At 41.6% G+C, this 27,899-nt stretch overlaps 1 protein-coding gene across 9 annotated transcripts in view; it reads right to left on the bottom strand.

Annotated features, from left to right (window-relative positions):
- The window catches only part of TNRC6C (trinucleotide repeat containing adaptor 6C), a 180,948-nt gene that overhangs the window by 34,610 nt on the left and 118,439 nt on the right, over positions 1–27,899 (bottom strand). For 5 of the 9 annotated variants that reach the window (XM_058284802.2, XM_004460423.5, XM_058284804.2 and 2 more), the window contains 2 exons: positions 13,992–16,604; positions 1,064–1,279 (listed from right to left, as the gene is read on the bottom strand). In XM_058284802.2, the coding sequence (XP_058140785.1) occupies positions 1,064–1,279; positions 13,992–16,604 (2,829 nt within the window). Of the gene's footprint in view, positions 1–1,063; positions 1,280–13,982; positions 16,605–27,899 lie in introns of all 9 variants that reach the window. The other 4 variants (XM_012525910.4, XM_058284800.2, XM_012525907.4 and 1 more) reach the window with 1 other exon arrangement.

Raw genomic sequence — 27,899 nt, 5'->3', positions numbered from 1 at the left:
GGAAGAGCCTGAAGAAGGCCAAAGAGTAAGTGGTAGCAGTTAGCCGGGTTGCTTACACAGGTGTAGATGAGATGCTTACAAGGCCGACAGGCATAACCAGGCTCCCAAGGACAGATTACATAAACAGAATATACTGCCCTCAAATGGAATGTGAATCTAAACACACAAAAGATGCTTTGTTCCCTTAGATTTATAAAAACAGTGATAAGAATGGAATAAATAAATAATGGTGGACATACAGAGCACACTTCCCAGTGCTACCAAAATAACAAAATGTAAAAGCAGTAAAGTTGTATTCCAAGAGCGAAGACATCTAATGATGTCCAAAGAAAAGGTTCTGCATCTATCAGAACAATTAATCTTAATATCAAACTTGACTGAAATTAGCACCTTACGTTAATATCATAAGTATTACAGTGGAAAACACCTACCTACACATTACAGGAATCCCATTAGATAAACACAATCTGGACATTTTTAAGAATGTGTACTTTACACGTTTATTCATTACATTTTCAGACAATGGGGAGAAAATGCAGCACATTTCCCTCCAGTTTTAAAAGCTGATTAAGCATCAATCTGGAGTACTCAAAGTGGAATTCTGTTTACAAGACAAAAGCATAGTAAGAAAAGTGTCTGAGGGTTTAGAAGTACTATGTTTCCCAAAGAAATCTCAAGAAGCAAAAAAGGCACACTTCGTATCTACCTTCCCAGGGAAATAGCAAATCTGAATTATTTATTTAGTGGCAGGCACAAGAATACTGCTGAAATGTGGATGCTCTTGGTGCTAACAAATATATGTGCAGGACTGATTCTTGTATCTATCTTTAAAAAAAGAGAGGGGAGAATATGGACTTCTTTTAAAGCAGCTCCTTTGTGTTCATGTAACAGATAATGCAAATATTTCTTTTTAGACTTTGTTTAAAGGTAGTCTTAATGTGCGAAGAAGATGAGCAGTGTCCTACACATGAATTCTTAAAATTCAATGAGAAGTATTCCTCCAATTAAAATACCCTGAACGACTCCTAAATTGCCAAATCAGGGCAAACACTGCAAGGCTCACCTGGTTTGCACACGGCTGGGGCACTGGCGGGGGCACCAGCTCTTCCAAACGTAACTGACGGCTCGGCAGGGTGGTCCCCCCACCCGCTACCACTGCTGGGTGGCTTCCCCCACGCTGCTGTGCCATTGTCAACCAGGGTAGAAGGGGACGGTGGCTCTCCCCAAGAATTTTCGGCCTTTGAATGAACATTAGGCATTTCTCCCCAACCTGATGAAACTGCAAAGAGCAACAAGGGAGAGAAAATTATAAAAGTCAGATGTAGAGAGAAAGTAAAAACAGTAATTTCCAGCTCCAAGTAATTTTTAGATAATCTATTTTTAGGATGACTTTTAGCGGACACTCAAAAGGACCTTGACAAATGTATTAAATCTAATCAGAATAAACTTTTTAAAGCTGAGATTTTTCTCACTCTTGATTCCCACCCATTTAAAATTAAAAGTTTATTAAAGATCATTAAATGCACACTATTTACAGCATAACAGGATCTCTATTATGTAAAAGAACAGTTTAAAACAAATGTTTAAGAAGGAGCTTGTTTTGCTTCTGGTATTATATACAACGGCCTAAAAGAAATTTTACGCCACATTACTCTTACTAAGAAAAATTTACAAGTTGCTAATAAATGCTGAAAAATTATTGCTTACTTTTTGACCAACCATCAAGGACAAAGATCAATTTGGGCAAAGAAATGAGAAGTTAGCAGAACGAACACGGAAAGACAGTCTTAACCAAAGGATGCAGACAGTTTCCACGCTACAACCCAGGAGCTGAGGACTATCTGTGCACACATTTTAAAAGCGGAGGCTGAGTTGAGGAGGCAGGGATGGGGACCTTGGAGCCTCAGGAACTCCTCCCTGCCCAGGCCTTCTGCTCCTGAGTCCTGACCAGGGGCTTATCCCTGAAGGAAACAGAATCCAGGTGTGTAAGGAATCTGGAATGGTGATGGACCACTTGCGACAGTCAAAGAAGAGATGACGTCATCAGGGCCACGACGAGGACCTGCCTACCCCCCTTACGCCTCAGAGGGAGAGCACTGTACGTTCTGTAGGAAACTTTATTCTTCCCAATGAACTCAAATTATTTTCAGAAAGAGCTGACCTGATCATTTTACTTCTGCCCAAAAGCTCACTTGACGGTATCGACAGTCATATTGATAGCTTGTATCATTTGTAATTTTCCAACATTTTCTCAGAGATAGAACTGTAAATATTCTAAATACTAACTGAAGACTTTGCCTGCAAGAGAAAAGCTTAGGATATAAAATGCAAACAGCTAACCACAAATTTTAAATTATTTCATCTCAATATGGATATCACAATTTCGGTGATAAAATTTATTAATTTTCTGACAAAAAATAACAAGGCATCAGTTCCCTTGAGGCTCTCTGTTCTAATAAAATACAATAATATTGACTAATAATAAAAGGACATTCACCCTGTGAATCACCTTAAATTACAAGCTCTATCTGAGCAATTTATTATGCAATTTGTTACCAATAACAGGGGAGTTGGCCCTAATCAGTGACTGCCGGCCCTTGATAACTCTAATATTGCCCATGATCACACAGGAAACAATAATGTATATTAGGAGAAGTAGTTTTCCAAATTGAAGGTACAAATTAAATCAGGAAAATTAACATAACTGATAAAAAATTATGCATGCTTTGAGAAGCTAAAACAATTTAGATGTTGCCAAAAATAATCAGGTGTAAAAATATTGTTCTATTGTTGGTAAGTAAATGAATTTACCTGAAATCTGTTTGTCATTCCTGTACTGACATATCTTTGAAAGATAATACTACAACTAATTTAAGTCCAAGCCAAGGATAAAAGTTAAGATGATGATAATTACAGTCAACTGACTCATGTAAAGAGTTTCTAATTTCTGTTAAGGCAGTAGAAATGTCTACAGAGAATTTTTAGGTAGAAGGCAAACGACTGCAACCATCTTATTTCAAAATCTTAGGAATAAATGGAAGAATGCTTGCTTCTTCAGAAATCAAGAAAACTGCATTTTCATTTTAAATTGATCTCTGGCAAGAAATATAATTTATCTACAATGCCAAAGTACTACATCTAGGAAGTGTGTACCATTTGATACTCTAAAGACTTGCAAGGATTCTCGGGACTTGGAGTTGTCCTTGGTGGTGCCCCAGGGACAATGGCTGGATGTTGTGTGTCCTCCCATGGACCACTGGATGGAACGTGGCAAAGTGTGGGCTATGGTGTAGAACACGGGACATGGGGTGCAGCGATGCCCGGAGATATACTCACCAGACGCAATGGATGTGACATGATGATGGGGGAGAGTGTTACTGGGGGGGGGGGGGGGGAGTGGTGGGGTGGTGGGGGCGGTGGGGGTGAATGGGGACCTCATATATTTTTTAATGTAATATCTTTTAAAAAAATGAATAAATTGAGAATTTGGAAAAAAAAAAAGACTTGCAAGGGATGCTAAAAGTGGAGGCACACTACATAACTAAAAAAATTTTAAATAAGTAACAAGTTTATTATCTTTTTAAAAAAAGATACATAGTTCACATAAAATGTTACATTAAAAAATATAAGAGGTTCCCATACACCCTCCCCCCACTCCTCCTACATCAACAACCTCATTCATCAGTGTGGCACATTCATTGCATTTGATGAATACATTTTGGAACACTGCTACACAGCATGGATTATAATTTACATTTTAACTACATAATTTTGATGCAAAGCAAACAATTTTGGTAGATAGGAAATAATTTTAAATACATACTACTAAAATATAATCTTTATATTGCTCACTGATGCTGGAGTGACTCGTATCTTTTTTTTTTTCAATTTTTTATTGAAGTATATCATTCATACATGATCCAGTATCCTTTCCATTAATAATTTTATACAGCTTCTTCTTTTAAAGTTACGCTTACTGAGGTAGAACAAATTTCTACCTTATATTTAAAATACTGATATTTAAGCTAATAAAAAGGTCCTTCAAATACTGTCCATAAAATATTTCTGATCTATAGGGTTTAGGAATCATTTTCCTCCTTCATCTGAACAAATCCAGAGTTGGGAATAATGACAGCAACGGTAACAAAACACTGCCAGAATATGCAGTTTTCATTCTATTTTAAAGCATGCCTTCCTTATCTTTCTATTAGAATGGAGGAAACAAAAGTGCCCAAGTGGTGTGCAGAAGACTGGTATAAAACAAACACAAAGCAGATAGAAGGCTAAGAAATAAGACCATAGGAAAAGAGACTCTGAGACTGAGTCAACAATTTCCATTTCAAGTACTACAGACAGTTAAGGAGTAGATGGCTTGCTTTCTTCTGTGAAATAAGAAACCAATTCTAGCTTATTCTAGGGATGCTACCTATATAGTTTTGTAAGTGTGAAAGGCAGTCCTTTTTGGAAAGAAAGGCTAAGTTAAAAAGTAGGCAACTGCCCCTTCTCTCTAAGCCAAACTCAGCATATAAATGAATTACCTTCCCCTCAGCGTGCGACATGACTCCTGGGGATGAGCTTCCCTGGCACTGAGAGATTACTACTAAGCACCAACTAGCAATATAACTGGAAAAAGACCTTGAGTAAAAGGAGGAAAACAAAGACAGATGAGTTTATATGGTTAAGAGACTTCAAAATGAATCAGGAAGTCATCCCAGAGGTAATGCTTATGCATGTCTCAGCAGGATCTCATAGACTGCCAAAGTAGTTACTACCCCAAATAGTGGGGCTCCTGAGAGCTCTGGAGACACCAAGGTCCTACGGTCATGGCGGACAGCTCTGGAGTCTGGTGCCGTGCCTGTGGGCCCTACTTTGGAGTTTGTGCTCCCCAGTGTGACAGAGTTGGACTCAGTTGTGACTTCTCTAAATGTACCTCTTCTGTCCCTTCTATCTGAACCTATAGTTGGTGCTGGAGCTGGTAGGTATCCATCCAAGAGATTTGAATATTTGGGCTGTCCATGTGCCAGCTCAGCCCTGAGCCTACTCTCCTGTTCACTGGACTCATCCAGGACAACTAACAAGAAGGTGAGGACGACAACCACCACACTGAGGAACTGAGAGAGTCTACAACTACAAGCAAGAAAGTCCTATCCATCAGCTATATGTGATTGAGGCCCCCTATCAATTAGAGGTGGAGTGGGCATCACCATCCCAGAAGTCTCAGGATTGGAAAATAAAATATAGACCAGAGTGGACTTACTGGTATTCTATGATAGACTTATTGTGATTCTGGCAATGGAAGAAATTATATCATTGATGTGGAGACAGTAGCCACTGGAAGTGCTAAGGCAGGGAGAGGGAAAAAGAGGTGTAATATGGGGGGCTATTTTCAGGACTTGGAATTGTACTGAATGTCACTGCAAGGACAGATACAGGCCATTATACATCCTGCAGAACCTGCAGAATTGAGTGGGAAAGAGTGTAAATTACTATGTAAACTATAATGCACGTTTAGTGGCAATGCTTCAAATGTGTTCATCAATTGCAATGAATGAACCACAAGAAGTTGTTAATATGGGGAAGGGTGGGAGGTGTGGGAAATGGGGCATATCGGAATCCCTTATATTTTTTTTGTGTAACATTTTGTGTAATCTAAGTATCTTTAAAAAAAAATATTTTAAAAAAGTGGCCAATTGGGGAGTGGATGTGGCTCAAGTGGTTGAATGCCTGCTTCCCACATGAGAGTCAATCAAATGAATAAACCAACTCAGAGGAGGTGATGTGGCTACTGATTGAGTGTCAGCTTCCCAGGGTTCAATCTCTGGCCTCAGTACTGAAAAAAAAAAAAAAAAAAAAAGAAAAAAGAAAAAAGAAAAGCAAGTGGCCAATTAAAATTAGGTGAAGGAAAGATAACAATAAAGGACTAAAAATCCAACCCATGAAGCATTTGCTGAGGGCCTGCTACATGCTGGGCATTTTTAGGTGCTAATTTAAAGATTAATGAGCTGGGATTGTACTCGCACTGATGGCCTTAAACTTAAGTTTATTATAATGCTTGGTTGTCTACCAGCTTATTGGAAGGACTTAGCAGGACAGGTATTGGCAGCAACCAAAAATCTTTCATGTTTAAAATCAAGAAGAGTATTTATATACACTGTGGAGCTTTACATAGAAGAAAATGTTCAGCCACATGGCAATCAGAAGGCCTTGTCTCGTGGGCAATCGACACCTCTATTCCAAATCCAGGGACTCTTATTTGAGATCAGATATCAGGGTCCTTCTGAAGAGCTAGAATGTGGCTGTAAGCTAGGCAACAAGTGCTCTAAGAAGAGATTCTTTTGCGTGCCTTACTGGATCATCAAATAGGGGAGAGGCACTAGAAACCAGAAAAAAAGGTTTAGCTTTAATTGTAGTACATTAACACAGGTTTTATTTTATTTTTTAAAAGATTTATTTATTTATTTATTTCCCCCCCTCTCCCGGTTGTCTGTTCTCTGTGTCCATTTGCTGCGTCTTGTTTCCTTTGTCTGCTTCTGTTGTCGTCAGCAGCAAGGGAAGAATACAGATTTTAAATGTGCCAACTCTTTCTCATTGGTACCTGGAAAGCCAACTCTATTTTTTAATTGTCTTATTCTTTTATTGATTTATTTTTAATGGAAGCTATCTAGAGCTGAAACCTTAGCACGGGATCCACTTGCTTTATACAAATGACTTGGATTGATAAGCATCTCTTTTGGCTTCTTCAGTGGGAAATTCTTATTTCTGGGTCTTATTTCAATTCCAGACCCCCTCGTCAAGCTCCTCAAAACACAGGAAGCAAAAAACAGCAGCAGCAACAAAAACCCTAACTAAACCCAAACCCAAACAAAAGAAAAACCCCATAATTACAGAAAGTCTAGGTCAGTCAGCTTTTTCCTCTTTAAATCACTATTGCATGGTGCTTAAAACAAAATTATTTCTGGCTTGAGGTCAGTGAGAGCTATTTCTGAAGTTATGGTGTGAAAACAGTTGTGCTGTAACATCTTGCTGATTCACTCTCTCTGCAGGTGACTCTATTTTACCATCTTTATACCAAAGAATGGTGATGACCAGGTGTGTGTCCAGGACAGGGAGCTTTACAGGAAGGACGGTGTTCTCTATCTCCTGGTACTGATGAGATGTTGAGAAACAACGTACAGACGGGATCTTAGGTAGAGCTTGCCTGAATCCAAACATTTTTTCCATTTTTTACTTTAGTAAAGGGGTACTACGCCTCTTTGGTGGTTAACTCACATGATCTTTGTCTTTGTTTATATTATTTGTGCCAGGAAACTAAGTTATTATATAAAGCAAATACAGTATCGCCCGATTATTAGAGCCTTTTCCACTTGCAGAGGCAATGAAGAATCATCACCCCCAGAGCAGGTGGAATGCCTGACTATGGTTAAGGAGAGATGTTCCTGAGGGGCTGAAGACAGGTAGTAAGAGGGATAAAATGATGTTCTGGAATATTAGCAGTATTCTTCATGTTTTCTGATAGGCATAAGATACTAATATTTTACTCCCATCAATGGGCATGTCTTACATGGCCACATTAGGTTGCTGGTTTAACTTGGCACAAGTCTATACTAGCCTTCACTCTAATTTTAATTTAATTGTATAGGAACCTCCCTACACTACTCTCCCCAACAGCCCCCCCAGCCCCCCCCACCGCTCCAACATTCCTTTTCAAATTATCTAAATGTTTCAGTGAAACCTGACAGAGTTCACGGATGAAAGAAACTCTCTGGACGTTCTCTGTCAACCTCATTGTTAGATTTAGATTTTAAGTATGAGGATTTGTTATTCATCAAACAGTTTATTAATATTCAATAATCTCCTGTATGCCTGCAAAGCGATTTTTAAGAGTTCCAGAATATTTACTATAAAGGTAATCAGGCTGCTAAGTACTTTTAGAATCTCCTTTCATTCCCTTAGAGATTTAAGTAAATGCTGTGCTTGCACTTTCTCACTTTTGGCCACACCGCCACTAGTTGTCAAAATGAGACTTGTTCTCCAAGGACTTAATGGCTTCTTTTTTAAAAAAAAAAGATTGATTTTTTGTTATTTCTCTCTCCTTCCCCGCCTTCCCAGTTGTCTGCTCTCTGTGCCCATTTGCTGTGTGTTCTTCTGTGTCCGCCTGTATTCTTGTCAGCGGCACCGGGAAACTGTCTCTTTTTGTTGCGTCATCTTGCTGCAACAGCTTTCTGTACGTGCGGTGCCACTCCAGGGCAGACTGCATTTTTTTTGTGCTGGGGGCTCTCCTTACAGGGTGCAATCCTGGTGTTCCCCGCGTGGCAGGGCACTCCTTGTGCGCATCAGCACTGTGCGTGGGCCAGCTCACCACACAGTTCAGGAGGCCCTGGGTTTGAACCCTGGACCTCCCATGTGGTAGGCGGACACTCTATCCATTGAGCCAAATCTGCTTCCCTTAACGGTTTCTTACGTATAGCACAAATAAGCAAGTTCTGCAAGTCTGGCTCTTATCTCAGAGGACACAATTGGGGTAGTGCTGTGTACAGAAGGGATTTGTGCAGTGCCATTTATACAACCTGACAGGCACTGTGTGAGAAAAGCCTCAGGACTTCTCTTCAGGTGGTAAGAAGTTGGACATGGGGACATTTCTGGAGATAATTACTGTTGTTCAATCTCCAGATTGGGTTTGAACCAGGTCCAAAAATAATGTATGAGGCAACATTACATTTCTTAAAATAATATCAATTTTCCTCAGGCTCATCAGAAAATTAATTAAGATCAACATTACAAATATGAAAGGTAAATGTTCTGTAGTATTTACTCCTATAAAATTGGACATACAAAAATATGCAATTGAGATCAGTATCATTGCACGATCAACAATTTAAAAAACAATTTAAAATAAAAATTGACATAAGTGAAAATTCTGTACAACTTGCAGGGGTCAGTGCAAAATTCCAGAATACCTGTAAAATACCAACTTTATAAACAGCAAACACTTCCTAGGACAGTCAAGAAGGGAAAGCTTTCGTGTGGAGTAGTGAATTCCAGCCCTTATGAACAGCAGTGTGTGCATGCTCAAACCACCGGCAAGCAGCCCAGCCGGGGCAGTGACTGCTGCCCTCATCGCTGACCCCATGACCAGACCTCGCGACGCAGCACAAGCAGGGCTGTGGGCTGATGGCCGTGGGCTGACGCTCATGGTAATGAACATGGAGGGTCGAGAGGAATGAGCATGTTGGTAGTACCACGAAAGGAACTGGTATGCACGTCCTATGTTACCTGTCCCCCGCTTAAAGAAGAGCTTGGTGGAACAGGCTTGGGAGGCCAGGAGCCTTTGATTACTGGTAATCCCTCTGGCCTGACAGCCTTGCCTGCTTCTGCACCCACTCTTGTCTTTCCCTTCTTGACAGGATAGATGAAGTGCCCTCCTCCTACTGGCTGTATGGACCTCCTCCCTTGGCATCCAGTCTTCTCTACTTTCTCCCTTCTATCAGCTTTAAGCATGCCCAGAACTACCATCTTGGGAAGTAGACGTGGCTCAAGTGATTGGGCTCCTGTCCACCATATGGGAGGTCCAGGGTTCAATACCTGGGGCCTCCTGGTGAAGGCAAGCTGGCCCATGCAGAGTGCTGCCCTATGCAGCTGTGCTGGCGAGCATGGGAGTGCTGGCCCGAGTGGAGAGCTGGTGCAGCAAGAAGATGTAACAAAAAGAGACATAGGGAAGCAGACTTGGCTCAATGGATAGGGTGTCCATCTACCACATGGGAGGTCTGCGGTTCAAACCCAGGACCCCCTTGACCCGAGTGGAGCTGGCCCACGTGCAGTACTGATGCGCGCAAGGAGTGCTGTGCCACGCAGGGGTGTCCCCCACGTAGGGGAGCCCCACACGCAATAATTACGCCCTGTAAGGAAAGCCACCCTGTGCGAAAGGAAGTGCAGCCTGCCTAGAAGTGGCGCCGCACACATGGAGAGCTGATACAGCAAGATGACGCAACAAAGAGACACAGATTCCTGTGCTGCTGACAAGAATAGAGGCGGACATGAAAGAACACACAGCAAATGGTCACGGAGAGGAGACAACTGGGGGGCGGGGAAGGGAGATAAATAAATACAAAATAAATAATCTTAAAAAAAAAAAAAAAAAGACATAGAGGAGAGGCAACAGGAGACGCAGCAGACCAGGAAGCTGAGGTGGCGCAAGAGATTGAGCATCTCTCTCCCACTCCAAAAGGCTGCAGGATCGGTTCCCGGAGCCGCCTAATGAGAATACAGGCAGACACAAAAGAATACACAACGAATGGACACAGAAAGCAGACAAAGGGGTGGGCAGTTATACATAAATAAATCTTCAAAAAACAAGAAAACCTACCATCTTAAACTTCAAGTATCTCCTCTTACCTTGGCCCTCTACTCTTGCACTTCCCCAGAGCCCGATCTCTGGCTGACATCCAGTCTTTTGTACCAACAGTTGTGCCCTCTCTACAGGACATGCCTGAATTCTGTGCCTCCTGCCACATACCTGGATGTGCCGGTGGATGACACAATCACTACCCACTTGCTCAAGCTCATATATCATCTTTCTTCTTTGCTCACCACATCTGAGCAGTTTTCAAGTCTTGCTGATTCTAGCACTGTCACATCTCTCAAATCCTTCTCTGTCTCCAACCCTCTGCTATGATTCTAATCCAGGCTTCCACCATCAGCACCAAAATGTCAGCCTAGTGCACACCCCCTTTCTTTAGCTTTGCTTTCCATTCTTAATTTCATAGCTGGAATGATACTATAAAAATTAAGCCTGATCTTTAAATCTCTGCTTAAAAGTGTTCAGTGTCTTTCCAGACCTGTGGATACAATCCAGCTCCCTAATCTAGTGTAAAGGACCTTGCACGATCTTGCTTAGCTTCTTTCTCCAGCTTCCTCAATCTGCAAGGCCTTCCCATCGTCACTCCCACTACTTACCGCAAGTTCCAACTACGCTGAACTTTTTTTTCTTCCTTAAATACGCCGTCTTTTCTCTTGCCTACAGGCTTTCCTATATGTGAACCCCTCTGTCGGAAACGCTCTTTTGTACTACTATACTCCCCAGAGGAGGTTGATCCTTCCAACATGCCTTCTCTGCTCACTCCTGATCCACAGGCCATATTAACACCTTGGTTAGGCATCATCCAATAGGCCATAATTTCCCCGTCATAATGGTTTGGAATTACACTGTAACTGTCTGGATTATTGTCCTTCTGTCCAACTGGAGGTTCAAGAGGGGAGAGTTTCTGTCTTCTACACTGCTGTATCCTAAGCATCTAGCATTAAGCCTCACACATAATTGGCATTCAATGAATACATGTCAAATGACTGAATGTCAAACAAGAGGATAAATGTGCTGGTTCCAGAAGCACTTATGGAAATGGGCATGAGAGCAGGAGAAACTATAGGGCTTTGTTGGGTGATCATAACTCATGGGCTTGAGAAGGTTCCTGGAGGTGGGAGCTGGATTAGAAGCCAAGGAGTGGAAGTGACAGTCTTCAACCACTTTCCAGGGGCACTTTTGGTATGAGGCAGTGGTGGTATGCCAGAAATTCCTTAGTCACAGCTGTTTCAATGATGTCTGACTTATCAGAACAATTTTTCTTTTACCCAGTGTCTCTGTGACTGAGTTGATTGGCACTCAGTATGTACTGCCTTTGACAAGACTTGCTATATACTACAGAAGCTAAAAGTTAAAACTTATATCTTCCAAACTCCTTTCTCGGTAAGAGTTCTGGATGCAAATTAGGTTTCACATATACGATTACTGAAAGGCCATGGAGAAAAGACTCTATCCACAGTCTTTTCTTTATGGTATGTTTATAAAATTTAGGGATAGCATAAAACTGGGAAGAATAACTAACACGCTGATTACAGGAATCACAGCTCAGAAAGATCGCACCAGGCTGGAGGAACTGAACCTAAAAGTTTACCAGGGATCAAGCAAGGACCAAGCAACAAACTGCCTAAGAACAGCCCTGAGGGAGGAATGGCTTAATAGTGCCCTTAAAAAAAAAAAAAAAAAAAAAAGACTTCAGATTTTATACTCATTTTGCAAAAAACAGTGTGACCTGGCTCAGAAAGGCTAACTGAAACTTATAATGTATTATGAGGAGCATGATTGTAGGAGAGAGGGAGGTTACTGTCTTGACTAACTGTGGACTGGTTAAACCATCCTTCGAGCAATGACGTCAGTTCTGGGTCTTCTAGGTGATAGCTCTTCCAGAGGACAACAAACAGGATTTAAAAGCATTACGATGAAGACAAGTTGTAAGGAACTACCAATTGTTTGAAATTCTGCAGTAAGGTGACAGGAATTAATTCCTAAAGGACAAAATTTTAAGACAAATGATAAAGTTAGAGGTTGATTCAGGCTCAATTCAAGGAAGAACATTCGAGCAGTTAAAATGGCCAGGAGGCACGGATGCCTCCTTCCCTGGCACCGTATGGGGACATTTATGCAGCGCTCCCCTTACTTAGTCAGCATGTAGAAGAGGGACTGCATCCATGCCAAGTCAGAACGCGCTTCCCTTCAGTCACTTCCTAGCTGGGTACTCTCCGATCTGGTGAGCAGGGTCCTCGTGCCCATCACAATGGCAGATGCTATGCCTGGAGGGATGCTTCTTACCGTGGACCGACATTCCAGTTAGTAAGGTGGGGGGCCACTGTTCCTTCTCTAGTTACAAAGTACAGCTGACTTTCATTTTTATTCCTCATGGTTGATGCTGAACAGGACTATTTTTGGGTGTTTATCTTCTGTTACAATGCAAGCTCCACTCCCAGCTGGAGCCATTTTTCCCACCATAGCATACATAAAAGAGAGATGTAAGTCTAGGCACACTTAACCTCCTTACACAGCAGTCCCTTGTACAAAGCAGGAACTCAAAATGCAAGTTTAAGACTAGATGCACATAATTTTTCTTCTAACTGAAATCAAAAGATAATTTGCATTGTACAAGCCATTCATATTTTACAAAAAATATTTCATTTTGGTGTTGACCACACACCAGAAACATCTGTGGAAACTTAAAACATACCAGCAAATGGGCTTCATTCAAGACCCATTAAATAAGACTCTCTGGAGACTGGTTTCTGCCCACCCCTGCACCAAACCCCCAGGTATTTCTAATGAAAGCCAGGGTTGAGAACCATTGGTTTTTCTGACAAACAAATGTTTTTGTGTATTAACATACACTAACATGATGGTTCTCAATCATTCCTGAAGAGGATTTAATTTCTTCTTCTCACATTTTATGATGATTAGGGGAAAATGAGAAGTAGTGTCGACATTGTAGTTAAGGGTTTGGGGTGTGGTGTGGGGAACTATCTGCAAAGTACAGAAAGGGGAATGTAGCTATAACTTGCATAACCACAACCAATTTGGGTGAAAACTGAGATCAATTAGTTAAATGTTCCATTTTTGTGCAAGAGCTAAATAAATGGTGGTATAAGCTGGCATGGAATGTGAGGCAACTTCTGAAATGGTATTTATGATGGCATGAAGTCACACTGGAAAACACTCAGAAGAATGTGATTAAAAAGGAAAAAGAACTTAAAACTGTTTCTATAAAAAAATCTAAGCTGTCCAACAGCTAGGTAAGTTACAACCAATAAGGCACACGGTCAAGTAAAAACAGTGAAGTTGAATGTTTCCCACTTTTAAAAAATCTGTTATGTTGACGCAACACAATAATACAATTTCAAAGTAAATTGTCCACTGATGAGAAAGGACCAATAGGTTGGGAAACCTTGTTCTACTGAAGGAGCTTAATATATATATATTTTTTTCTTGGAGAGAAAACTATTAGAGAATCCGGCCTTATTCTCTTTGTAAAATAGGTACATCCAATACCACAGAGTACTTAATTATTTCATTTGTTATAGAAACACCAGTCAGAGTTATGTATGCATATGTAATGAGGATAGAAATCTTTTTTAAAAAAAAGTTTTAAAGAAATTTGAAGTACCTTTCATACCTGGACCAAGCAACGGTGGCCGGCTGAGCTGAGTGCTGGCCTGGTGCGACGGTGGTGTCTCGACCGTGTTCGTGTTGTTACTGGAGGTGGTGGTGGTGGTGGCTGTGGTATTGGTTGTGGTGTTACTCTGGATGACGGGGTTGTTTCTATCCCACATGTTTACAGTTTTATTGTTGTAGTTGCTTGGGTCACCCCAAGCGGAGGTACCATCATCAATTTCCATTTTGCGTCGAATGGATGGTGGAGAAGGTTCTTCCCAGCCAGTGGCCTCAGTATTGTCCTTCTGTCTGATGGGTACTGGCCCCCCAATCCATCCTGTTCCTGTCTGTTTAACAGAAGCAGCGCCTCCCCAGTTACTCACATTGTTGTCTTGGGGTTTGTTGGCCCAGTTCTGCTGGGGGCCAGGTTTTAGAGACTCCCCCCAGGAGGTACCTGGATTAACCTTTGCATTTGTGCCATTGCCCCATCCGCTGCTCCCAGACCTGGTAGTATCGCTCCAACCAGACCCCGATCTATTACTGTCAGCATCCCATCCAGATCCATTTTTTTTCGCATCTCCCAAGTGTCCAAGGACAGAGGATGAATCTGACCAATCTCCTGCTCCTGCACTCCAGGCTGGATTAGATTTGTGTCCATCTCCCCAGTTCTGAGACTTGGGTTTCTGAGGCTCTCCCCAGGTTGGGGACTTGTCCTCCTGATTTATGGTCCCACTCCAAGCATGGCCACTCCTGGCAGCAGCAGCAGCAGCAGCATTATTAACAGCAGTAGAGCTTATCGAGTCCCCCCAAACCCCTGGGCCATTTGGCGCTTTGTTGTTGCTGTCTCCCCATCCTGTGTTTGCTGGCACAGCAGCAGGTGGTGAATTGACCCACCCAGATACTGAAGAGGTATTTGTACTGTTCATGATGGACCCATCGTTCTTCCCCCCTGAGTTTGAAGGCTGAGCAGCTGCACAACCCCAGGCCTCTGTCCCATTGTCATTTTTTCTCTCAGACCTAGGGGATTCTTCAAATTCCCAGGCAGTGTTTTGCTTTACAGGAGTCTGTCCCCAACCAGTATTAGACAGAACTCTTGGGTCAAGATCGTTCCTTGGCAGCTGGATGTGCCCTGGGTCTATAATCCCCTTCTCTCGCCTTCGGCCTTCTCCTGTTCCTTCCCTCCCAGTGCTTCCTTCATTGCGATCACCAGAACCATCGTTACTTCCATCACTTGCTGTAGTTCCAGAAGACGCCGCTTTGGCCCAAGAGTTCATTTGTTCACCGCCAGGCTGCATGGCAGGATTCTGGCTGGTAACACTAGGACTCTCCCACCCTGTTGATCCTTTCCCATTGATGTCGTTATTGGAATGCTGGTTTGGGGTCTTTCCCCATTCCCCATTCACACCATTAGAGGTGCTTCGGCTGGGGTGGCCCCAAGCTCCTGAATGGATATTACCAACACCATTGTTGCCACTGCCCCTTCCCCAAGCAAGTATTCCAGGACCAGCAGGAGGCCCCGAATCCCAAGCATTTCCTCCATTTCCTTCCTTGTGCACAGCACTGCTGGATCCATTTTGTTTAGCACTTAATGCTGAGTTCACAGTGTCTCCATTCCCCTGACTGAACCCAGAGTTGCTATTTCCTGTGGCAGGGTTACCTGGGGATAGACCCCACACAGAACTGCTTATTCCTTCACCACTGCCCCCACTGACTTGAGAAACTGATGATCCGTTAGCACCAGGAAGGCCTTGCAGGTGGGGCGGGATGCTGGCCCCCATACCAACAGCCATCCCCCAGTTTGGCAGTCCATTTGTCTGCATTGCATTGATAGGGTTTGGTGAAGAGTTCATGGGGTTAGTGTTATTTGGTCCATCAGTGTTAAGGTTCTGAGGTTGTACGCTGAAAGACACATTCTGAGAAGCGGACGTTTGTGGTTCTGTGCTCTCTTGCGGCAGCAAGTTTCCCCAAGCACCTAACGTGCCTGTTGGGTTCCCATTCTGGTTGCCCAAATTTTGACCTATGGCACTGACTGGACTGCAAATACTGGAAGGGTTGCCTGTTGCCACAGCTCCTTCATGTCCAAGTACAGGCCAGGCAGCTGGGTTGGCATTAGGGTTAAGGTTAAGATTAATGCCAGCATTGGAGTTGGAAGCCCCCCAGCAACTCTGACTCCGACCATCTCCAATCATATTGTCCATCTTTCCATCCCCACCACTGACAGAGCAGTGAGCTAGGCCAGAGTTGGAGCCTGTGGCTACACCCCACACTCTGGCTGAATTTCCATTACCATTTGCTCCACCTGCTCCAAGGGCACTCTGATTAGAAGCGCTTTGGACGAGTGCTCCGTTGGTGCCATTATTGCCGTTTGTTTTCTGTGTATGTCCAGTGAAGCTGCCCTGGGCACTCCCTGTAGCCATGCTACTGTTCTCTGAGCCACAGTTGGAGGCAGAGTCAGTGTCGGTAGTACATTCTGAGGCAGATTCAGTCTCTGTTCCTGTGATGGAAGGCCACGCCTCCTTGTCAGTCCTGTCTATTATTACTTTATCCCAGCTGCAGTTGGCTTCACTTCTGTAAGTGGGCTGCTGCCCCCAGTGGGGATTTTCATAATGATCTGCCAATCCACTATGACTGAGATCTGAAAAAGACGACACAAATTTCAAAATTAGATTTTCCTCACATTTGCTGATGAATCAACTGTTAACTAGTTTTTGGGGAAGCTCTTTATTTCAAGGTTTCAATTCTGAACAACAAATGCTGAAAAATGACTTGGAAGAAAAAGTTGTCTTCTTAATAGCCTTCATTTTAAAAACAGTTAATGTTTCTAAGATTATATTAATTCTTACCATTACACCATACTATTATATCTCTTGAGAAGATTCCCAATACACATTAGCACATGGATGTCCCTGAAATCATTTGTAGTAAAGAATACACCAGTTCTTAGATTTGTGCAGCTTTGCTACACTTGTCAAGACCTCAGTCTCTAGGAAACACTAACTGAGAAGACACTTAGCTCAAATGGACTTTTGAATGCAACTTGTGATTCCCTTCAAGACCTCTAATTATAGCACTGTATTATAGAGGTTTCACACAGCTTTTTTAGAACAGAACTGTAAAGGCACTGCAGAGTCATAAAACTGAGAAATGATATTTTGGTGGGGGGAGGAAAAGAGAGAGAAAAGATACATGAGAGATTACTATCTTATGTTATCAAGGATGCTAAGGGTTAGAAACATTTGGTTACATTTTATGCCACTGTATCTCCTCTTACCAGCAATTATAGTTTATCACCATTTCCTGTGCTTAATAAAAAAAAAATCCTCAACTCTATAACCCTATAGCTGGTATCTTCTTAGATCTCTAAGGTTTCTGTCTATACTTACTTTTCATTTCCTTAAATTAGAGCCTTTTCTTTAGAGAGCCCCAGAATAATTTTGTATGGACTTTTCCTACAGGATATATATATCGTATTGCTCTTATGAGCCCTTAAAGAATTTAGTACTTAGCATCTACATCTTATCTCCTGTGATTTCTTACATCAGTTTTCCCAACATTGTAATCAATCTTATATTCCAATAATTTTTTCCAGCAGACTTTATTCACTAAAAAAATAAAAAATAAAAAAAAAAGGTAAAAGTAATGTTAAAAATCATTTAAGGAGGGAAGCGGCTGTGGCTCTATTAGTTGGGCTCCCATCTACTATATGGGAGGCCATGGGCTTGCATTCCCGGGCCTCCTTCTGAAGGCAGGCTTGCCTGCGCGCCATGGAGAGCTGCGGAGTGCTGCCCAGTCCGCAAGTGCTGCGGAGAGCCAATTTTGCAAGGAGACGCAACAAAAAGGGAGACAAGTAAAAACACAGAAGAGTGAGCAGCAAATGGATACAGAGAGAAGACATCAAGCAAGCTGCAAGGGGGGGGGAGATAAACACAGATACACAGAAGAATGCACAGTGAAATGGACACAGAGAGCAGACAGCAAGCAAGCTGTGGGATAAAAAAAATCATTTAAGGGAAGCAGATACGGCTCAAGTGATTGAGCTCCCACTTACCAAATGGGAGGTCTCAGGATTGGTACCTGGTGCCTCCTGGAGAAGATGAGCAAGACAGTGAGCTGATACAACAATATAACAAGATGTAACAAGGAGACACAAAGGGGAAACACAATGAGACAACAAAGCAGGGAGTGGAGGTGGCTCAAGGTATTGAATGCCTCTCTCCCACATGGAAAGTTCCAGGTTTGGTTCCCGATGCCTCCTAAAGAGAAGATGAGCAGACACAGAAAGCACACAGCAAATGGACACAGAGAGCAGACAGCGAGTGCAAAAAATGGGGGTGGGGTGGGGGGTGGCTAATAAAATAAATCTTAAAAAAATCATTTTACCTAAACATACAATAAACTCATACAACCAAAGAAATCCTTGGCAGAGTTTCTTTACATTACGATGCAAAGATAAATTGCAGTAAATTTTTTTTTCCCCACTCAGGCTATTTTATTCATTATGTTCTCTTCAGATTGACTTTAATGAGAAGAATTTTATTCATGGCCAGTAAAACATGGATTTCCCAAAGAAATTTTCTTTTAAAGATTGATTGAACTAAAGGAACAAAAGGAAACATGCCAAGAACTATTGCTACCACTAAAAGGAACATTCTAAAGCAAATATCAACCTTTTGAAAAAAACAAGCAATTTTTATTGCCCTATTTTAAAGGGATGTAATGAATTTTAAATTACGCTCTAGGAGATTCCAGGATAGGTTGATAACTGTAGGTGAAACCTACAAAGGAAAAATGAATATGGACAACAGAAACTTTACATACATATCTTGTATAGGACAATTAGAATTTTTATTGCCCAAGAGTAGGTGTTGGTTCTACAGCCCTGGTCTCTGATGTCTTGCTCCCTTGGTTTTGCATATACTATAAAAAACTAGCTTATGTAATAACTAATTTATAGAGGTTAAAACGAGCCATTCATTATATAACAGAAAATATGATCAAGTTAAACAGATTATGGCTTATTATCAGCAAAAACGTCAACAGTTCATTCTGCGTCAGTCATGCTGCCCACAGGGACAGGGCTTCCCGGGGGCTAGGCACCTGCCTCTAGATGAGGCACCATATCCCACACCCAGAAGGCAGGAGGGCCCTGGCCTGGCTTACCCACACCTTCCTTTTCAGGCCTCATTATCTGTGAGTGTGGGCACTGTATTTGCAGTATAACTTTTCCATTCCATAATATGCCATATTGTGAAAGGATCAGCACTTTGTCAGTGGTATACCTGGATATTTGATGATTCCTCAGCCCCCAATTTGATAGCCTCACATTTGGTTATCACATAGTACCTTTAGAGATCATGAGTTGTACAACAGGTTTAAAAAATGTGCTTCTATCCTACATACGGAAAACCCTGATGTACTTGAAGGCTAGCATGACAAGCTAGTGGAGGAGGGAAACTTGAGCTACTAAATGCTGCTAGACAACTGACTCCACATAGAAAAACTAAAAATAGATTCCTACCTCATATCATATAAAAAATAAGTCCTCAGTGGGATTAAAGACCTAATTATAAAATCAAAACATTTTTAAGCTTAAGAAAGAAATAAAGGAGAACATCTCTAAGATGATGGATGCTGTATCTTCTTGGAGAAGACATAAAATGCTTAAGCGATATAAAACTGAAAAAACTATGTTAATATTAAATCTGATTATGTGTGGCAAAAGATAATCCATCTAGAAAGTTAAAAAAACAAGCCACAGAGGGAAAAGATATACCAGATAAAGGATGATTATCAGAATAAAGAACTCCTACAAATCAATAAGAAAAAGGACTAATAATCTAACAAAAAATGGGAAAAATATAGGAACAGGTAATTCAGAGAAAAGGAAAGCAGAAAAACTGCTGACATGATAATAATCAACATTAACAATCATGAAATATAATTTAAACCAGTAAGATATTTGCACATTGGATGGAAATGACGCATGCTAACTTGAGGACAGCAGTTCCTTCTGGGGAGAGAGTGGATTGGGATACCTGTAACATTTCTTAAAAATATCTTTTTTTTTTTTTTTACACTCTGGAGTGTACAGTTCTGTGGGTTTTGACAGACCAGTGGTTAACTGATATTGAGTCACTTCAGCATTCTTTAGATCAGTGTTAACATGGGGTGAAACACCACAAAGCCGTTTTATGCAAGTATGATGACATATAATAAACTGCATATATTTAAAGTGTATTAGGAAGTGGATTTGGCTCAGCAGATAGAGCGTCCACCTACCACATGGAAGGTTAAGGGTTCAAACCCAGGGCCTCCTGACCCATGTAGTGAGCTGGCCCATGTGCAGTGCTGATGAGTGCAAAGAAGTGCCCTGCTATGCAGGGGTGTCCCCCGTGTAGGGGAGCCCTATGTGCAAGGAGTGCACCCCATAAGGAGAGCCGTCCCGCATGAAAAAAGTTCAGCCTGCCCAGGTGTGGTGCCGCACACACGGAGAGCTGACGCAGCAAGATGACACAACTAAAAGAGACACAGATTCAAGGTGCCGCTGACAAGAATTTAAAAAAAAAAGCAGACACAGAAGAACACAGAATAGACACTGAGAGCAGACAACTGGTGGGGGGAAGGGGAAAAAAAAAAAGTGTATGGTTCGATACATCTCAACATGTATACGTATTTTTGATACCTTCACCACTGTCAAGATAATGAAAATATCGATTACCCCTGAAAGTTCACTTCTGCCTCTAGGTAATCCATTCTTCCTCCCATTCTCAACTCTCAGGCAAACCCCTAGGCAAACACTGATCTGCTTTCTGTTATTATATAGATTAGTTTGCATTCTATAGATAATATAAATGTAATCACATAGTTATACTCGTTTTGTCTGGCTTCTTTTGCTCAGGGTAATTATTCTGAGATTCATCTATATCAGTGGTGTGAATCAATAATAATTCATTCTTTTTTACTACTGGGTCATATTATTTTGAGTGGACATATCATAATCTGTTTAGTATTCATGTGTTGACATTTACTTTTTTCCCCAGATTTTGGCTCTTACGAATAGAGCTGCTATAAACATTCCTGTGTAGGTTTTTAACAAATAATTTATATATATATATATATAATTTGGCCCCTCCTGTGGCTTTTTGCGTGCTGTCTGTTCTCTGTGTCCATTTGCTGTGCGTTCTTCTGTGTCTGTATTATTTTATTTATTTTCCCTTCCCCCCTTGCAGCTTGCTTGCTATCTGCTCTCTGTGTCCGTTGCTGCATTGCTCTCTGTGTCCGTTGCTGCGCTGTTTTTTTTTTCTGCTTGTCTCCCTTTTTGTTGAGTCACCTTGCTGAGTCAGCACTTGCGGGCCGGGCGGCTCTCTGCAGCATGCGGGCGAGCCTGCCTTCACAAGGAGGCACTCAAACACGAACCCAGGGCCTCCCATATGGTAGATGGGAGCCCAACTGATTGAACCATAGTCACTTCCCCCTTGTGTAGGTTTTTGTATAAACATGTTTTCATTTCCCTAGAACAGATACCCATGGACAAAATTGATGGGCATAAAAAAAGTGCATGCGTAACTTTGTAAGAAACCACTACACTGTTTTTCATAGTCGCTCTACCATTTTGCAATGTATGATAATTCCTTTTACTTTTAATTTACTGATATCATTATATTTGAAGTATCTTGTAGATAACATCCAGTGAGGTCATTTTTTTTTAATCCATTCTGAGAATTTTTTTCTTGATTGTGCATTTAGACCATTTGCATTTAATATAATTATTGATTTGTTTGGAATAAGTCTACCTAAATCCAAATTTACTACATTCTGCTTGTTTTCTCTTTCTTTATTCCTGTTTCTCATTTCGAGTTACCTGAAAATTTTTGTAACATTCCATGTTATATTTATTGTGATTTTAACTATATTTCTTTGCACTATTTTTTTTAGAGGTCGCTGTAGGGCTTAACAAAATACAGTTAACTTTTCATGATCAACTTAGAATCAGTATTTACAGTGGAATGTATAAACTTTAGCACTTTTTAGATCTCTTTACCTTCCCAACTTTCTGCTACAGTTGTCTTTTGCATTATACCTATTGTACACTGAAATCAGTCAATGTTACACTTTTTGATTTCAGTTATCAAAAATATTTTAGAAAGCACGGGAGGAAAAAAAGAGTCTTGTTATTTTACCCAGATATTTACCATTTCTGCTGTTCTTCCTTCCTGCAGTTCCATGTTTCCCACTGGTATCACTGCTCTTCTGTTTGGTGAACTTCCTTTAGCAATAATTTTAGTGCAAGTCTAATGGTTATGAATTCTCTTAGATTTTCTTCATCTATTTCATCTTCATTCCTGAATGATATTTTCACTGGATATACAACTCTGGGTTGATGGTTATTCTTTCATTTAAGCACTTTAAAAACATTGTGCCACTTTTTATGGCCTTCATGGTTTGTAATGAGAAATCTCTGGTCATTCAAATAGTTGTTCCCCTTTAGGTAATATGTTGTTTCTCTCTAGTTACTTTCAAGATTTTTACTTTTCTTGATTTTGCAGCAGTTTGATGATGACACGCGTATTTGAGAATTTCTTTCAGTTGATCTTGTTTGTGGTTCTCTCAGATTTTTATCTTTTGTCAACATCAGAAGTTTCAGTTATTTTTTCAGTTTTTTTTTTTCTCTAGCAACCACATTCTTTCTCTTCTCTTTCTAGGACTCCAATCACAGAAATGTTAGACCTTTTGTTATTGTTCTACAGGTTCCTGAGGATCTGTTCATTTTTTTTCTCATACCTTTTCTTTCGTTCAGATTAATTTCTACTCCTTTTATCATCTCCATTCTCCTTTTGAGCACATCCAGTCAATTTTATGACAGATACTGTATTTTTCAGTTTTAAAGTTTCCATTTTTTAAAAGTTTTTCTGCCAAAAACATAATTTACATTCATTTCAAAAGTGTTTAGCTTTATTTTATGAGGCACAGTTATAACAACTATTTTAAGATTTGTCTGATCATTCCAACATCTGATTCATCTCTGGGTTGTCATCTGTTGATTGTCTTTACCTTTGAGAACTGATCACATTTTCCTGGTTTTATATTTTAACATGTAATTTTGAATTGTATAATGAGCATTTTGAATATTATGCCATGAGTATCTGGGCCCTTTAAAGTTTTCTGGAAACAAAGTTTGTTTATTTTTCTTAAAGCAGGCAATCAAACCAGCTAGGTTCAAATTGAAAGTGCTACCTTGCCTTCTAAGGCAAATTTTTTTTTTAAGATTTTATTATTTACTTCTCTCACCTTCTCCCCCCACCCCCCCAATGTCTGTTCTCTGTGTCCATTCACTGTGTGTTCTTCTGTGTCTGCCTGCATTCTTGGCAGCACTGGGAATCTGTGTCTCTCTTTGTTGCGTCATCTTACAGCATCAGCTCTCTGTTTGTGCGGTGCCTCTCCTGGGTGGACTGCAGTTTTTTCACTCAGGGTGGCTCAATGCAGGGCGCATTCCTTGCGCGTGGGGTTCCCCTACACAGGGGACGGGACACCCCTGCGTGGCACGGCACTTCTTGTGCATGGCAGGACCCCGTGTGGGCCAGCTCACCACACGGGTCAAGAGGCCCTGGGTTTGAACCCTGACCTCCACTATGGTAGGCAGATGCTCTATCAGTTGAGCCACGTCCACTTCCCTCTAAGGAAAAATTTTGAAGACTCTGCCATGCTGCATGGGTCTGTCCCCATCCAGGCACCACTCAGTGGTTTGAGAGGGCCTGGGAAGTGGTTTATGTCATAGTTGAGTTTTCAAAATCTTTGCTTTGTTTTTTTGAATGTTCTGCATATGTGCTGCTTGGCAATAAGCCCAGGGATGTGTGAGTTCAAACAAATAATGAAAGGATCCTTTTCTTCCCAGTGCTCTCCAATCAGGGATTTCTCCCAAACTCTATGGTTCCCATAAGCCCCATTTCCTGGTTTCTCTGGTCGGAAAGATGGGTTTCTGCTATGGGTTGATTTGTGTCCCCCAAAACGATATGTTGAAGTTGTAACTCCCAGTACCTGTGAAAGTGACCTTATTTGGAAACAGGACCTTTGCAGATACAGTCGAGTTAAATGAGGTCACAGTGAATTAGGGTGGGCTCTAAACCTTTATGATGGGTGTCTTTATAAAAAGGGAAGAGACACAGGCACAGAGACACAAGGGAGAGAGGGTCATATGAAAACGGAAGCAGGGGCTGGGGTGACAGAGAGAGTGTGACCCTGTTGGACACCTCGATTTTGAACTGTTAACCTCCAGAACTGTGAGAGAATAAATTTCTGTTTTTTTTAAGCCATTAAGTTTGTGGTTCCTTTTTTAGGGCAGTCCTAGGAGACTCAGTTTCTCTCAGAATTTTTACTACCAGCACTATCACACAGTTTCCCTCACTAGGGCTGCCCCTGGGGCAAAGCGGGGAGAGCAAAGAGAAAACATGATGGGGTTCCTCCTATATGCTGGGCACAGGGGCCACTCTTCCCAGCCCCTCTGGTTGGACAAGGGTTTCAGTGCTGGCGCCACTGCTACTGTGCATCTCCACAGCTGAGAACGACCCCAGGGCAGGGCTGGGAGACAGAAAAGAGAAACAAAGAAAGCAAATGAGACCCCCAGCTTATAGAGCCTCCTTTCCCCCAATCCGCTGGTCAGAAAATGAATTTCTCTGGGAGTCTGTGGTATCTGCACCCACTGTGCATTTCCACAACTTGAGCCATACTCAGGTCAAGACCAGGAGACAGAGGGAGGAAAACCTACCAAGAAACTCACTGCTGTATCAGTTGTTCTTAAAATTCTGATTTATCTACCCCAATTTGCTGGTTACTATTTACTTTCAGAATGCTCAGATAGTTGTTTTTTGTATTATGTCTAATTATTATTATTATTATTTTAAGAGGCACCAGGGATTGAACCTAGGACCTCATACATGGGATGCGGGTGTTCAACCACTCCCCTGTTTCTAAACTTTTTAACTGGAATCAGTGGGAGGGTTAAGCTATTGTGGATTTAGCTTATTTTGGCCAGTGCTGGAAGCATCAGTAATGTTAATGTTCTTTTCTTGAATGTGGCAGCCATCGTCCCCATCTCTGTAAGTGTTGCCGCCACCCACTGAGAGGCCCGCAAAAAAGCCTCAATTCCTCTTTTTATCTCTTAATCTTACTCCCACACCCAATCCACTTCTCTTCCTTCTGCCATCATTCTAGACCAAGCCACCATCACTTCTGCTTGAAGGATGACAGCAGCCTCCCGTTTTCTTTGCTTTCTCTGTTTTTGTCCCCTAATCCATTCTCTATAGAGATACAAGAGTGATCTTTTTTTTTTTACGATTTATTTTTTATTTATTTCCCCCTCCCCCCAGTTGTCTGCTCTCTGTGTCCATTCGCTGTGTGTTCTTCTGTGATCACTTCTATCCTTATCAGTGGCACCAGAAACCTGTGCTTCTTTTTGTTGCGTCATCTTGTTGTGTCAGCTCTCTGCATGTGCGGTGCCATTCTCGGGCAGGCTGCACTTTCTTTCTCACTGGGCAGCTCTCCTTATGGGGCGCACTCTTGCGCGTGGGGCTCCCCTACGCGGGGGACACCCCTGCATGGCACGGCACTCCCTGCGTGCATCAGCACTGAGCATGGGCCAGCTCCATATGAGTAAAGGAGGCCTGAGGTTTGAACCATGGAACTCCTAAGTGGTAGACAGACGCCCTATCCATTGGGCCAAGTCCGCTTCCCAAGAATCTAATTTCTTGAGGTGAGTTTGAGGGCACAGATAGTATCTTTTAGTTTTATACACATAATGCTTGTCACATGAGGGACCCAATAATTGCTTCCTAACTGAACAAAAGAATAAATGTATATACCCCAAATCTGAGTTCCACCTAAATTTAGTCATCAAGTAGCTCAACAATTTGAAGTAAGTCACTTCTCAACTCTAAAAAGATGATCTTGAACTATATAACCTTTAAGGCCCTCAGCTCTAAAATTTGATTTCTAGAGCTTATGCATATTGCATAATAACATGATAATCACAAAAAATATCAAGCAACATATTTGGCACAATCTTAAATACAACATTAAATAAAAGATATTTTTATAATCAAATTTACTTATTCTGTTTAAAGTGAACAGAGCCAAAGACAAAGATCTACATTGTTTAGAGATAAAAAACAACAAAACCAATCGTTTTCTATTAACCAATTCCAACACATGCCATCCTCCAACTCAGATGATTTTGTTTTGGGATTTTCTGCAAATATTTGTACTCAAAATATAAAATTGTAACTAAAAAATAGTAACCAAGGCAGAAAAGGGTAGAAAGAATAAAAAAGAAGAAGGAAAATTAGGTAGACAATTGGGCAAACTATCAATGTGCTGATATACCTTAAATTCTGTACTTTGATGAATAGCCCTTTGCCCTTAAGAGCTTAACAAAAACAAATAAGGGACAAGGACCAAACAAAGGCTAATTTTAGAATTAGGCAGATAATCCTGTGAGAAACAGGATTTTTTTCATTTATATAAATTTTAAAAAATCCCAAATTCAAGAAAAATATTATAAACATTGGGTAATTTTAAGAAGTGACACCAGGTTTATGCAGGGTGCAGAGGTATCTCTGTGTGGGATGTTTATAACAAGTCTGTGCATGTTTTGAAGGAATGATCACCACAGCAATAAAGTTCCCATTGCTCATTCCTTCCTAGGGTTGGAGATAAAGCTCTCAAGTATGGTACAGCAAGATCAACACTGATGTGGCAATAACGGCTGGACATAAGGTCACTTTTCCAAAGCCCAAGTAAACCCCATGCCCGATGAAGTCAGGCCTGTTAAGTACTGGAGGACTCTACAACTTTTTCACTTAAATCCATGCCTCAAAATGTGCTCATCGATTTTAACAAATGTACCACACTAATGAAGGATGCTGCTAATATGGGAAAATGTGGAAGGGGCAGGTAGTGGGGCATATGGAAATCCCTGTGGAGAAATGGCCAGAGGTTAAAATGTTTCAGGACGCGGGCTTCCAGCAGCAGGCTCTGGGGAAGGCATGGTAGGTGCCATGTCCGGCCGTGAAGGTGGCAAGAAGAAGCCCCTGAAGCAGCCCAAGAAGCAGGCCAAGGAAATGATTAAGCTGAGGTTGTCATGTTGACTCCACCATACCTGGAGTTATTTGGAAAAAAGTATCTGCTTATCCAAGTGTTGAAGAGAATATGGAGAAACAGGTACACAGATTCATTGCTGGTAGCAATATAAAATAGTGCTGTGGGAGATGGTCTGGCAGTTCCTTAGAAAGCTAAGTATAGAACTACTATATGACCTGACAATCCCACACGTAGGTATATACCCCAAAGAACTAGCAACCCAAGTGTCAATTAACTGATGAATGGATAAACAAAATAGGGTATATATACACAATGGAATATTATTTAGCCTTAAAAAGAAATGAAGCCCTGATACATGTGACAACATGGATGAACCTTGACAGTATCATGTTGAAGCCAGACACAAAAAAGATACTGTATGATCTTAATGATCTGAAACAATTAGAATAAGCAAACTCACAGAGTCAGAGCCTAGAATATAGGTTACCAAGGGATGGGGTAGAGATAGGGAATAGGAAGTTAAGGCTTAAAAAACACAGGGTTCCGGTGGTGGATTTGGCCAGTGGTTAGCGCTTCCATCTACCACATGGGAGGTCCGCGGTTCAAACCCCGGGCCTCCTTGACCCATGTGCAGCTGGCCATGCGCAGTGCTGATGCGCGCAAGGAGAACCCTGCCACGCAGGGGTGGCCCCGCGCTGGGGAGCCCTATGCGCAAGGAGTGCACCCCGTAAGGAGAGCCGCCCAGCCTCTCCAGAAAGTGCAGCCTGCCCAGGAATGGTGCCGCACACACAGAGAGCTGACACAACAAGATGACGCAACCAAAGGAAACACAGATTCC

Source organism: Dasypus novemcinctus, chromosome 21, assembly GCF_030445035.2.
Source record: "Dasypus novemcinctus isolate mDasNov1 chromosome 21, mDasNov1.1.hap2, whole genome shotgun sequence".
Classification (NCBI taxonomy): Eukaryota; Metazoa; Chordata; class Mammalia; order Cingulata; family Dasypodidae; genus Dasypus; species Dasypus novemcinctus.
This window is presented reverse-complemented; position numbering and strand designations above follow the sequence as displayed.